Below are 13,595 nucleotides of genomic sequence, written 5' to 3'. Positions count from 1 at the left end.
AACTGTTGATTCGAGTTTGACACATCTGAGCCAAAAAACTGTTATCATTTGATTAAGCATTTACATTCTCTTGTTTATCGAATTTTTGATGGGTCAGAATTAGGATTATTAAAAACACGAGTAGTTTTCCTATTACGGTGGTAGATATTTCCAGGTAACTCTGTATTAGGTTATATTATGATCTCCTATTACGGCCCTAATATAATAGAACTTAAAATTACCAGATTTAGGGTTGCGTAAATAAATAAGAAGTGTTGTGTCTTTTTTTGTGGATTCTTAAAATAAGAATAGATGTGCGTGTTTTTTTTTTTCGATAAAACTAAAAGCATAAATGAAACACATTAAAAGTGAATCAACGTAATCAAACCAATGGTCAATGAATAAAAAACTTACAATTTATGTACTTTACTAACACATTCCTATTATTTAACAAATATTATTTGTACGGAACTGCAATGAATATAATTTCTGACCCTCCGTATTAGGAGCCGCCTACCGCAGTATTAGGCTCTGACCAAAATCATACCTCCGTATTAGGGAAAATCGACCTGACTATTTAAATATTTTTTTAAAATAAGAAATATCATGAAAATAAACATAGACTCAACAGCAATACAAAATTTAAGTTCCACTTTTAACGATAAAGTGGTTTGGCACCCTTAGAAAGACTTACAAATGCTTATTTTTGATACTTACTTTCAAATGTTGCGAAATACCTCCGTATTAGGTGCTTTTACCTTATGTGTTCTACTCCGAAAATTGATATCTCGGATAGGGGGATAAAACGGAAGCAAACTTCGAAAATATCTTCATCAACAGTAAAGAAAAGCAAGACAGCTCAAACAAGCTTTTCTGACAATGATGAAAATGGTTTTATTTGGAATAACTTTTTTGTTGGCAAACCTATTGTATACAATTTGTGTATGTGTAATGATCACGTGTGTTCTTAATTAATATTTGATGTCGATCATGTTAATAGATTTCTTTTGCGTATAGATTACGTTACGTATGACATGATATTATAAATCGTGTGTGCCCATTGAGTTACTATGTACTACGTACTAGAGAGGCCATCGCTACTACACTGTTCTGTGCTACTACACTTTTTCTAACACGAGTTAGAGTCAATCGTCTCAAACCATTTTTTTTTTTTTTGTTACATTGATTGGTTTTAATTTATAAGTAATAATAGGCAGAATATTTGCAAATTGTATGACTCACTAGCCGCCTGTTCGTGGTGTCCTCTCTATAATAATACCTCAATGTGTGTATGTCATATATCTTTTATTAATAAGTATATCCATAAGATATATTATGCTTTCATCTTCTTTTAAAAATGTTTATTACATTTAAAATTTTAATCATACTTTAATAATTTGTAGGTAGGTATATAAGCAAATTTGTATAATAGTGACGTACTTAATTATAATAAACCATATCACCCATACCTACATCCACAGCCTACATCCAATTTTCATTAGGTAATAAACAATAAAGTGTATGTTTATATGCGTATCGTTCTTTATTTGAACTAAGTTTACCTGACTGGAACAAAATGTGCTTTTTCAAATGTGTATGGTAACAACTGAAATAATCCCAGTTTCAATTCATAATTACTAATGTATACCCATAGCCATGGACGTATAAAAAAAGACTTTTTTTATACGTCCATGTGTATACCATTAAACTATAATTTGTAATATTATAAATCTGAGAGTTTGTATGAACGCGCTAATTTCAGGAACTACTGGTCCGAATTGAAAAATTCTTTCAGTGTTAAATAGCCCATTTATCGAGGAAGGCTATTATAATTTATATTATCATCACGCTAAGACCGACAGTAGCGGAGCAAAGCCGCGGGGCACAGCTTTTTTATTGGATATACATAATCTCTTCACTAAAATCAAAATTGAATAATAAGGAAATTGAGTGGTAGGTAATTGATGATTATATAGAGGAAAAATCTTAGATTACAAAATAAAGTACAGATGGAGCATGACAACCGCCCGTCGCCCTTGTCAAAGAAAATACGAAATCAAAAACAAATACGTCGCTGCACCATTGCTATAGCGCATATAATGTCATGCAATACGTCAAAAAGGGTTTGCAATTTTAGTAAAAAAATGCCGTCTTGTGATAATAAAACGCTGTAAAATTTGTTCCCGAAAACAAAAAAAAAGATAAAACATCGTTTCACAGGTTTTCTGTAGATTATTTGGCTGATTTATTTCTATAATACGAATAATAATTTTACAGATATGAAGGAATACAAAACTTCAACGTATGTTGCCAGTATTTTGAAAATGAATTTGCCATTTTTATTGGTAAAACGGTAAAATGGTTAAAAGATCTTCAGGATAATGCTGTTGGATTTTTCGATCGTGAATGTGATTATTTGTATAGTGCACTAAAGGTTCATGATAATTATTAGATTATTTTAATAAGCATAATACATTATTTTGTTACTTTTATAAAGCTTAAAAACGTCATAGTCGTTTTCGCTAGCGATTTAATTTATGTGAACTCCATGGTGGATATGATGAAAATAAAATGTCCCGTATTCTCGACTAAAAACTACCGCTATTCGTATTTCGTATTCATATATTATGAAAAATAAAAAATAATATAATTATTATAGTTAATATTGAAACTTTTTTTATGTAACTAATTTATTTAATAAAAAATTGAATACAATTATTTTGTCCATATATAACTTTAGTAGGCAGGTACTTTATGTAATAAAAGAATTTAAATAAAAATTAAAACTTGACTTCTCATTTATGTATATAGCCTACGTCACTACCGCCACTAACATAATAATTCAGATCATTGCAATGAAACCTCACCACTCAAAATCGGTCCAACGGCTTATACTGCAGGGCGTGTCAAAGAAATATTATACATACATACATAAACTCGAAAAACATAACCCTCTTTTTTCCGTAGTCGGGGAAAAAATTGGGAAATTTTTCAATATCTGGCAACATTACACGCACACAGAAGCACCGTGTACGTACAGTGCAGCGGTGAAATGACAGCACACATAGCTTTATTGAAAATGACGATAAATTATTCGGTTTAGTTCGGCAACGCTCCATCTGTCTTTTATTTTGTAATCTAAGGGAAAAATATTATTATTAGTAACGTGATATTTCCAATCTTAGTTTCCAATATAATATTTGTTTAAACAATAGTTTATGAAAAAGAGTGTACATGATACGATTTGTTCCACATTTGTTCATAATAATATAACGCTTCTTCTTCCAATAAATAATACGCATAACCGATAATATTGATTGAGTGACATTTGACAGCGGATGGCAATTTGATGGCGATTGACGTCTCCCCTCACGTCTCCCAGAGTCCCAGACTGACATTAATTGTCAATCGAACATCAAAATATTATACGTAGGTATAGAAAAGGTTAGGTATGTTTTGATGTTATTTATCTGAGGAAATACTTCTTTATTGTTACAAAATTGCAACTAACTAAAATTCTAACTCAAAATGCCACCATTGGAAGGAAATATCCAAGATCTGGATGAGAAAAGCATACAAAATATTGTGAAATTCGTATCCGATGTTAGAACTGGGTATGTAGTTCAGGTTTTGTTTTAGTAACCTCTCTTCTATTCTAGACTTCATAAATATTTCAGCAAAGTTTATATCTATACTTATAATATTATAAAGCTGAAGAGTTTGTTTTATTGTTTGAACGCGCTAATCTCAGGAACTACTGGTTCGATTTGAAAAATTCTTTCGGTGTTAGATAGCCCATTCATGGAGGAAGGCTATAGGCTATATATCATAATGCTAAGACCAACAGGAGCGGAGCCACGCGGGTGAAACCGCGAAGTGCAGCTAGTAGAAGATAAATAGTTAGGGAACCTTTAGGCAGATTGACGGGTTCGGTATTTCTTTAGAAATTTGCGGCACGAATTAAGGGGGGGAGGGGAAGGAAAGGGAGGGGGGAGGTAAGGGGAGACCCCCTGTGAAGTGGGGGGGTGCGGAAACCCCCCCTTCTATTTTTTTTTAATTTTTTTTTGAGTTTATATTTATAGTAGCTTACCGCCCGCGGCTTCGCCCGCTTTGTCTAAAACCTAATAAATTATATACTAAAACCTTCCTCTTGAATCACTCTATCTATTAAAAAAAACCGCATCAAAATCCGTTGCGTAGGTTTAAAGATTTAAGCATACAAAGGGACATAGGGAAATACGGACAGAAAAAGCGACTTTGTTTTATACTACCTATGTAGTGAAATGTAGTTAGATATAATAATATTGAAGATTATGGGCTTTCTTGACTGCTCCGGCGCTGCAGAACGTGGCGCTTGCCCCCGTGTACCTCGTTGCAGGCAGGAGTCTTCACTCGCCTTCGCCTTCACTCCGGCTCGCTTGACTCTGCCTGCTCCTCAGCACACGCGGACGCCACGCTCCTCCGCGCCTCCGACTTTTTTAATACACTCTAGTGTATGACAGACAAGTACCATGTGGAATCGGTGTGGACAGATTCGGTTCTGTTACTAACAATTTGTGTGCAATATAGGTACATACAATAAAAAAAACATTTTTATTTTAATTATACATGTTTGATACAATTTACAAGGGCATTAAATGGATCAATTTTATTTTTTTCCAATCAGCGTCTCCACATATTATATTCTTTAATAATATCATCGAAGTTTGGGTGGTTATAGTTATCTTTTTTAAAAAATCTCTTTACAACACGCCACTGGGACTCAATTTCTTGAGTATGAGTCCCATCAGGGGCAACAAATGGGTTGTCTGGATCTGAGTGATAAACTTTTTTATGAACAAACCCATGTTGCCCCAATCATAATATACTACTCGCCAATAATCCGTATGAATTGTTGTCCCTCAGAACCATGCTTTTGAATGAACTATGAAGGAACTATGGTTTTTAATGTACATTTATTTTGACATTTGTTATCTCTTTCAAACACAATTCTTGTACTTAGGTAGTTTTGTCAATGTAACTCAAACAATTTTGAACATAACCTCAAAAATTAAAATTAAGATTTCTCTGTAATTACACGTTTCCGCACGAAAAGCCGTTAATGTATGTTACGGGACATTATTATCGATCGAAAAAAATTAAAATCACGCCGAATTCGCGCCGCAAGTTTCTAAAGTCAACCCACTCAACAACCAAGCTGTTCGTAAAATCCAATTCAATTCTAGTTGAAAGTAGATATGGTACAGGTATATATAAATATGGTCAATAATTATTTTAGTGGAAGTTATATGTGATGTATTTGTCAATAAATGTTACATGAAAAGAAATTAAGGCACAAAAGAAACCAAACTAACTAATTAACTATCTACAGTGTGCAAATGAAAATGGATAAAACAAATTAATAAAGTATGTATTACTTAACTTAGTTATTACTTATTATGATCTAAGAAGAAAACAAGATCTATACTAATATTATAAAGCTGAAGAGTATGTTTATTTGAACGTGCTAATCTCAGGAACTATTAGTCCGATTTGAAAAATTCAATGTTAGATAGCCCATTTATTGATGAAGGGTAGGCTATCACGCTAAGAATAATAGGAGCGGAGCAATGCGGATAAAACTCAGCTAGTATAGAATGATATATGCCAGTTAAAAAAACTTGAAGTTATATTGCAATCTTTGGGATATCAGTTTATTCCTACTATCACACTATCCATGCATATACTTTTATTTGATCACTTACTAATAAAAAATACATTTTTACAGAAAATTACAAGGCTCCAACAAGATCGCTGTGGCCACTGTGACACTATTGGAACAAATAATCACAGAGGCGCCAAATACAAGTGCATTGTAAGTCTTTGATTTTTTCTTTCTAATTATATTATGAATAGTTATTTAAAGCTGTTACATTTTCTTTGTAAGACTACTACAACAGTGACAGTGATAGTGAGTATAGTATGTAGATGTCACACAGGCAAAATTAGTAACAAACTGGTTAGTATATCCTGGTGGTTGAAATTTGATCCAAAACATAACAACAAGTGTACATGATACATATAAGGCTGTACACGGACAACTTGAGCATTTAACTAATCTCGGGAACTACTGTGCTGATTTGAAAAATTCTTTCGGTGTTGGATAGCCCTTTTATCGAGGAAGGCTATAGGCTATATATCATCACGCCAAGACCAGCAGGAGCGGAGCCACGCGGGTGAAACCGCGCGGAACAGCTAGTATTAAAATATATGATCATCTCTCTTCTAGATATCTTGTCTATCAAAAAACTACATTCAATACTGTCTTGTACACAATTTTCGTAATAGATTACTTACTAAGCTTTTGGTTTACATCTATCTTGCATCTATCTCTATATAGGCCGGGAGATACTGACAAAAAATATTGGGTCATTGATTATTAGTTATTATTGGTATGGCGGTTCTACAGAGTAACATCGTACGATCCCATTAAGTTTGAATCGAACTGTACCAGTGGCCGGGTCAGATATTTCATACACCTAAGTGACAAGAGTACGGCAGAACAAGGTTGGCCAGGTCAGGTAGTATTAAAATAAAGATAATTAATATATTTTGTTACGTTATATTCCAGAGCAGCGAATATTCCGGCGAATCTCTCCAACGCCTAGTGTTGGCGGCGTCCAGTCGACGCGCGACTCTACCGTCGAATCATGACCTAAGGGAGCCTATTAGGGACCACATAGCCGAGGTAAGGGATTTTTAAGTATTTTGTCCTGATATTTTCCCTATGTGAGTATATCACTCTGTAGTTTTGTTAATGTAATTTATTTATTAAAATAAGAATGGTATAAAAAAGCTGTTTCAAATGACTGTCACATAATATGGTACTGAAGGAATAATATATTAACTAATATTATAAAGCTGAAGAGTTTGTTTGTTTGTTTGAACGCGCTAATCACAGGATCTACTGGTCCGATTTGAATTCTTTCGGTGTTAGATAGCCCATTTATCGAGGAAAGCTATAGGCTATATATCATCACGCTAAGACCAACAGGAGCGGAGCACTGCGGATAAAACCGTTGGGCACAGCTAGTTTTAAATATAAAAGTATTGTGTGCAATAATATACGACTATTTCGAAGCTACAAACATCAATCCTACATTGTTCTTCTGAATTGTATTTGTTTTTCATTATTTTACAGCTTCTAGCGGAACTAGAGTCAAGTACCTCATCAATATGCGGTCAAGCGAAAGAGCACATACACGCAGACGAAGTGATTCTAACGTATGGCGCTAGTGTAGTAGTGGAGAAGTTTATAAAGTCCTCCGGGACGAATAAAGTGAAGCTCGTCGTGGTTGAGGGGCCACAGGTTGCTGAGGTATGTGTGGATAAACAAACAAAATTAATAATTAATACTGAATTGAATATTATATATTATATAATACTAGCGGTCCGCCCCGGCTTCGCCCGTGGTACATATTAACGTTTTCTCTACATAAGAACCATCCTCGTACTTCAAGGAATATAATAAAAAAAGAATTATCGAAATCGGTTCAGCCGTTCTCGAGTTATGGAATTACAACGAAAAGTGGCATTGATTTTTATATATTAGATTATCATATTTATAAATGTTCAGTAAATGTTTTTGTTTGTATAATGTTGCTTTGGGACCGTTGGTTTAGGAAGGGTAAAAGCTGAGATGTTGTGTAGCTGTATCGTTTCACCATACTATGCTTCTTTGCATTGGGGTTATAACCATGATGTTATTGGTCAGATTGTATCCAGGGACAAGCCTTCCTGTAAGCCCCCCCACCACGACAAGGTGGTCCCCTGGGGGGGTTATCATATTAATATTCGATAGTTGTTTAGTTTTAATTGTGATAATTTTCATGTGTACTCTGTTGGTATGTCTAAATTAAATAAATAAATTGAATTCATACTAATATTATAAATGCGAAAGCGTGTTTGTTTATTTGTCTCTCTGTCACATCGCAATTTGAGAAGGCTAGAGAGTGATACTGGCTTTTTTTAGTTATCAAGAAAATAAGTCTGTCACAAAGGAATAATGTAACTTCCTAATAGTGGATTAAATTTGCGTTTTGAGTTTACACATCTATAATATAAAAATGAATCGCAAAATGTGTTGGTAAGCGCATAACTCGAGAACGGCTGAACCGATTTCGATAATTCTTTTCTTATTATTATCCTTGAAGTACGAGGATGGTTCTTATGGAGAGAAAACGTAAACATGTACCACGGGCGAAGCCGGGGCGGACCGCTAGTTTCAAATAAATATATCACTACATAGTATAAAACAAAGTCGCTTTCTCTGTCCCTATGTCCCTTTGTATGCTTAAATCTTTAAAACTACGCAACGGATTTTGATGCGGTTTTTTTTAATAGATAGAGTGATTCAAGTGGAAGGTTTTAGTTTTTATTTTAGTGGAAGGCTAGTAATATATAATTTTGACAGGCGGCAGCAATGGCGGCCCGTCTCAGCGCGCTCGGTGTCAACGTGACGTATGTCAATGGCGCTGCTGTTGGCGCGCTAATGCCGAGAGTTACAGTACGATTCACTAAAGAATACCACAAATGGCGGCCGTCTGCGCACATACATTCACGAAGAAAAGACTTAAGACAAAATAATATTTTAATGTTGGTTATAATTTGTGTAATGTTGTAAACGCTGGTTATATGCAAATAAATCAAACGTAAGTAATTTTAAATGTTTATTAAAATAAATTGAACCAAAAATATTATAAATATGTGAAACAATTTTTATTCGCTATCGCTATTCTCAAGTTCCATGATTCCCTCTATCATGGAACTTGAGGGAATCGTGGAACTTGAGGAACTGGGGCCGGGTTCCATACTAAAGTCTTCATCTTCCGATGATTCTTTAAAATCCACATCTGTCGAATCTTCGCTCTCGGCAGTTTCTCCCACACGTATAATTAATTAAAAACTTAAAATAGCAAATAAGTTCAACACAATAACAAATCTCAACAAAAAACTTAACAAACAACGAAAACTTAACAAATAAAAAACAATTTAAAACAAAGAAACATTTCTTTTCGACTGTACTGTGCAGCAGTGTCAGTGCGTCGACGCCGCGATAGACGAATAGCGACTGAGCAGCCTATTACGAGACGCGCGCGCACCAATGGCGTCGCTCCGGTCTTGACGCATTCCGCCCGCGCCTCACCTCGCACCTCCAAAGGGACCTAAAATATGCCTTCTGCGCAGTGGTATTCTTTCGTGAATCTTACTGTAATAAGGTTTGTGTTTTTTTTTTTTGTTAGTTTTTTTCGCGGGAAAAAATGTGTGGTGTTGTTTTAAAGTGGACTAGTAAGGTATTGAAGTACTTTTATTAATTTTTAAGCAAAAAATATTTATCAAATGTGTTGAATACACAGCTATTGCTTTGTTTTGTAAGAGGTTTTCAATACAAGTGTATTTTTATAAGTTACTTTTGAAGTGAAACTTCTTTATGCGCGTTGAGAATAGAATGTCAAGGTCGCGTCATGGCAATACCGTCACGTCAAGGAGTAAGGCGACGATTTTTGTATCTTTGAATCTTGCCAAAGATGTTTCACTTCTGACACGTGTGCTCGGTACACACGCTCTTTTTTTAAATTAACTTTGCTAATTTTTATATAAAATATTATACGTAATATGTATTGCCTTCTCTTTTCAGGTGGTAGTGGGGGTTAGAGCAGCCCTCGCGGGGGGTGCGGTTTTGGGGGAGGGGGGGCTGCTAGCAGTTACTACGGCTGCGAGACATTATAGCGTGCCGGTGAGATTTTATATTTATGTTGTTTTTGGAAGAAGAATGGAAAAACTAAGTAAAAAATGCTGTTATATCTAAAATAAGGTATTCACTTTTGGATATAATTAACAACATTTTTTGCTCTTTTAAAATATCAAAGTGTTGGTATAGTCAACAAAAACCTAGGTGCACGTTTTAAAAGAAAATCTTTATTACGATGAAAAATATATGTGTTACACGAGTAATGTCCGCAGAGAAGAGGAAGTACAAAACAAATGTTGCCATTACATAAAAAGTGACCACAGATTATTGAAGGCACAAATTTTATATAACACGAAGTTTCATCACTGGCCGCGAAAGTTTATCACGGCGACGCCACTAGCCTCATTGTTGATGTTTAACTCATTGGCTACAGATTTATGAAAAAGAGTGTGTGTACTTATGTACACGCGTTAGAAGTTATAATTCTTTGGCGTATGGAAAAAAATACTAGAATATACAACTTGAACATAGTTATAAATTTTCATATCACCTAGAACTAACTTCATGCTGTTAAATTTAGGTGTCGGTGTGCGCGCGCATCGTAAAAATTCACTCATCATTTTTCTCCATCGCGCCAAAAGAAGTATTACTTCAATAAATGTATTTCGGATTTAAATGTTTATTTATTAATGGCAGGTGGTGGTACTATCGCCGCTATACAAGATGTCACCACTGTACTCGTGTAACCACACGCACTTCAACGAACTCGCCCCGCCCTACACTGCACTACCGTATATGTGAGTATACTAATATTATAAAGCTGAAGAGTTTGTTTGTTTGTACGCGCTAATCTCAGGAACGACTGGTCCGATTTGAAAAATTCTTTCGGTGTTAGATAGCCCATTTAGGAAGGCTATAATATATCATTACGCTAAGACCAACAAGGAGTAAAGCCACGCGGGTGAAACAGCAAAGCGCAGCTAGTTTTTAATTTAGGACTAATGATATTTTACTAAATTCTTTACTAATGATATTTTACTATAGATTTTTGTTATTTATTGGAGTGAAACTTCTTTATCGGGGTTGGAAAAAATTTAGAAAACATTTTTTCGTTACGCGTGACGTTTTTCCGTTACGCGCCATCTTTTTCGTACCCCTACCTCGCGTGATTCGACGTATTTCTGTAAAGTTGCATATAGTAAATTATTTTTTGAAAAATAACGTCATAAAGAAGTTTCACTTCTTACGTGTGTACACTAGTACACGCACACAGTTTTTTTATTTATTTTTACATGCACAGGAGTGGGGAGAGCGCAGTGACGCAGGTGTTCGCGCCGATGTATGATTTTGTGCCGCACGACCATGTCACATTGTTTGTTACTAACTTGTGAGTATAATTTAAAGTTAATAAACTAAAAATTAATTTAAAACTAATTTTTAGTTTTCTATGCTAATATTATGATGCTGAAGAGTTTGAATTCATGCATTCATGCTAGAAATGCATGCATGCTAGCCCATGCTAGAAATGCATTCATGCTAGAAATGCATGCTAGCCCATGCTAGAAATGCATTTATCCTAGAAATGCAGTCATGCTAGAAATGCATTCATGCTAGAAATGCAGTCATGCTAGAAATGCATGCTAGCCCATGCTAGAAATGCATTCATGCTAGAAATGCATGCATGCTAGCCCATGCTAGAAATGCATTCATGCTAGAAATGCATGCTAGCCCATGCTAGAAATGCATTTATCCTAGAAATGCAGTCATGCTAGAAATGCATTCATGCTAGAAATGCAGTCATGCTAGAAATGCATTCATGCTAGAAATGCAGTCATGCTAGAAATGCATGCATGCTAGAAATGCATGCTAGCCCATGCTGGAAATGCATTCATGCTAGAAATGCCCCATACTAGAAATGCATTCATGCTAGAAATGCATGCTAGCCCATGCTAGAAATGCCCCATACTAGAAATGCATTCATGCTAGAAATGCATTCATGCTAGAAATGCATGCTAGCCCATGCTAGAAATGCATTCATGCTAGAAATGCATGCTAGCCCATGCTAGAAATGCATTCATGCTAGAAATGCATGCATGCTAGCCCATGCTAGAAATGCATTCATGCTAGAAATGCATGCTAGCTCATGCTAGAAATGCATTCATGCTAGAAATGCAGTCATGCTAGAAATGCATGCATGCTAAGGTCAAGAAATAAATATCAAAAATATCCCTAATCAAAAAATACCTTAATAGATTTCGACATTACGTAAATGGGCGACAAGAAGAAAAGTTCCAAACACAGACCGTTCCAAATCTTGATTATTACATGTTATTACTAAACTTTATAGATTAAGGAAAACGCCATCTAGTGAGCATTTACCTAAAGTTTTTTACATGCCATGTATCATAGATGGCACTACTGAGCTAAACATAAACCGTTAATTATTGTTATTCAATTAAAGATTTTACTATTTCTCTTTGGGGAGAACAGATCTTGAGCTCTTTACCAAGTATTTTTATACATACCTTTATATATTTATTTTAACGGTTCGTCTGGCAGAAATCGCTTACTGCGAAAAGACCGCCCTGTGTAGTGTGTGCATGTTATTACTGTGCTCTTCTTTACTAATATTATATAGAGGAAAACTTTGTTTGTTTGATTATAATGAATAGGCTCATAAACTACTGGACCGATTTTGATAAAATTTGGCACAGACAATCTTAGACCCTGAGAAAGAACATAGGCTCTACCTTTTATTGCGAAATATGTACCACAGGCGAAGCCGGGACGGACCGCTAGTATTTTGTAATACATACTGTATTTAGTGTGCAATAAACATATTAGTTACTTCACTGCTAAGTATCATCAAATTTACTTCAGTTGTTTTCGCGTGAAAGAGTTACTAAAATCTATACACAATCAAACTTCGTGCTTATAATATTAAAGTAGTATTGTTGTTGAATATTTATGTTTTTTTATAAATGTGAGTAATGTGGGATTATTTCTTTTCACAGAAAAACTTATAAAATTTTATTTTTATATTTCAGAGGAGGCAGTTCTCCATCTTATATTTATCGTCTCCTGTCAGAGTTGTACGATCCAAATGATTATCAAATTTAAATGGAGAGCTTGTAAATATAATATATTATTGGAAATTTGTTTTTTTATTTTACAATTTCTGGACCTTTAAGAATAATCTAATACCTATGAAGTAAATTAACTTACTGCATTTATGTGCTTTTGCAAAAAAATAGCGGAAAAGAATCCGTTCAAATTGTGTGCAGTTCATATTATTAAGTTTTTTTTTTTCTAAGTTACGAACTCTTTTTTGTTAATAGGTATATTGAAACTGTTTTATAATCTATGCTAATATTATAATGCTGAAGATTTTGTGTTTGTTTGTTTGAACGCGCTAATCTCAAGAACCACTGGTCCGATTTATTTCGGTGTTTGATAGCCCATTTATATTTTATCGAGGAAGGCTAGGCTAAGGCTAGAAGGGCTATCACACTAAACCGCGGAGCACAGCTAGCAAAAATAACTACAAAGGTCAAGAAATAAATATCAAAAATATCCCTAATCAAAAAATACCTTAATAGATTTCGACATTACGTAAATGTGCGACAAGAAGAAAATTTCCAAACACAGGTTCCAAATCATGAATCTTACTAAACTTTATAGATTAAGGAAAACGCCATCTAGTGAGCATTTACCTAAAGTTTTTACATGCCATGTATCATAGATGGCACTACTGATCTAAACATAAACCATTAATTATTGTATTATTATTCAATTAAAGATTTTACTATTTCTCTTTGGGGAGAACAGATCTTGAGCTCTTTACCAAGTATTTTTATACATACCTTTATATATTTATTTTTTCGGT

General features: G+C 34.6%; 1 protein-coding gene across 1 annotated transcript; it reads left to right on the top strand.

Moving 5' to 3' along the window:
- The first annotated feature begins 3,379 nt into the window (after positions 1-3,379).
- On the top strand, positions 3,380-12,864 carry LOC123702544 (translation initiation factor eIF-2B subunit beta-like). The gene is made up of 9 exons (XM_045650321.1): positions 3,380-3,597; positions 5,747-5,833; positions 6,590-6,706; positions 7,160-7,336; positions 8,432-8,617; positions 9,656-9,754; positions 10,406-10,506; positions 11,010-11,096; positions 12,757-12,864. Exons 1-9 carry the CDS (start codon positions 3,508-3,510, stop codon positions 12,827-12,829), a joined length of 1,017 nt encoding a protein of 338 aa, XP_045506277.1. The 5' UTR covers positions 3,380-3,507; the 3' UTR covers positions 12,830-12,864.
- Positions 12,865-13,595: the final 731 nt, after the last annotated feature.

This window comes from Colias croceus, chromosome 23 (assembly GCF_905220415.1).
Source record: "Colias croceus chromosome 23, ilColCroc2.1".
NCBI lineage: Eukaryota > Metazoa > Arthropoda > Insecta > Lepidoptera > Pieridae > Colias > Colias croceus.
Note: the sequence above shows the minus strand (reverse complement) of the source record. Positions and strands in the feature narration are given on the sequence as shown.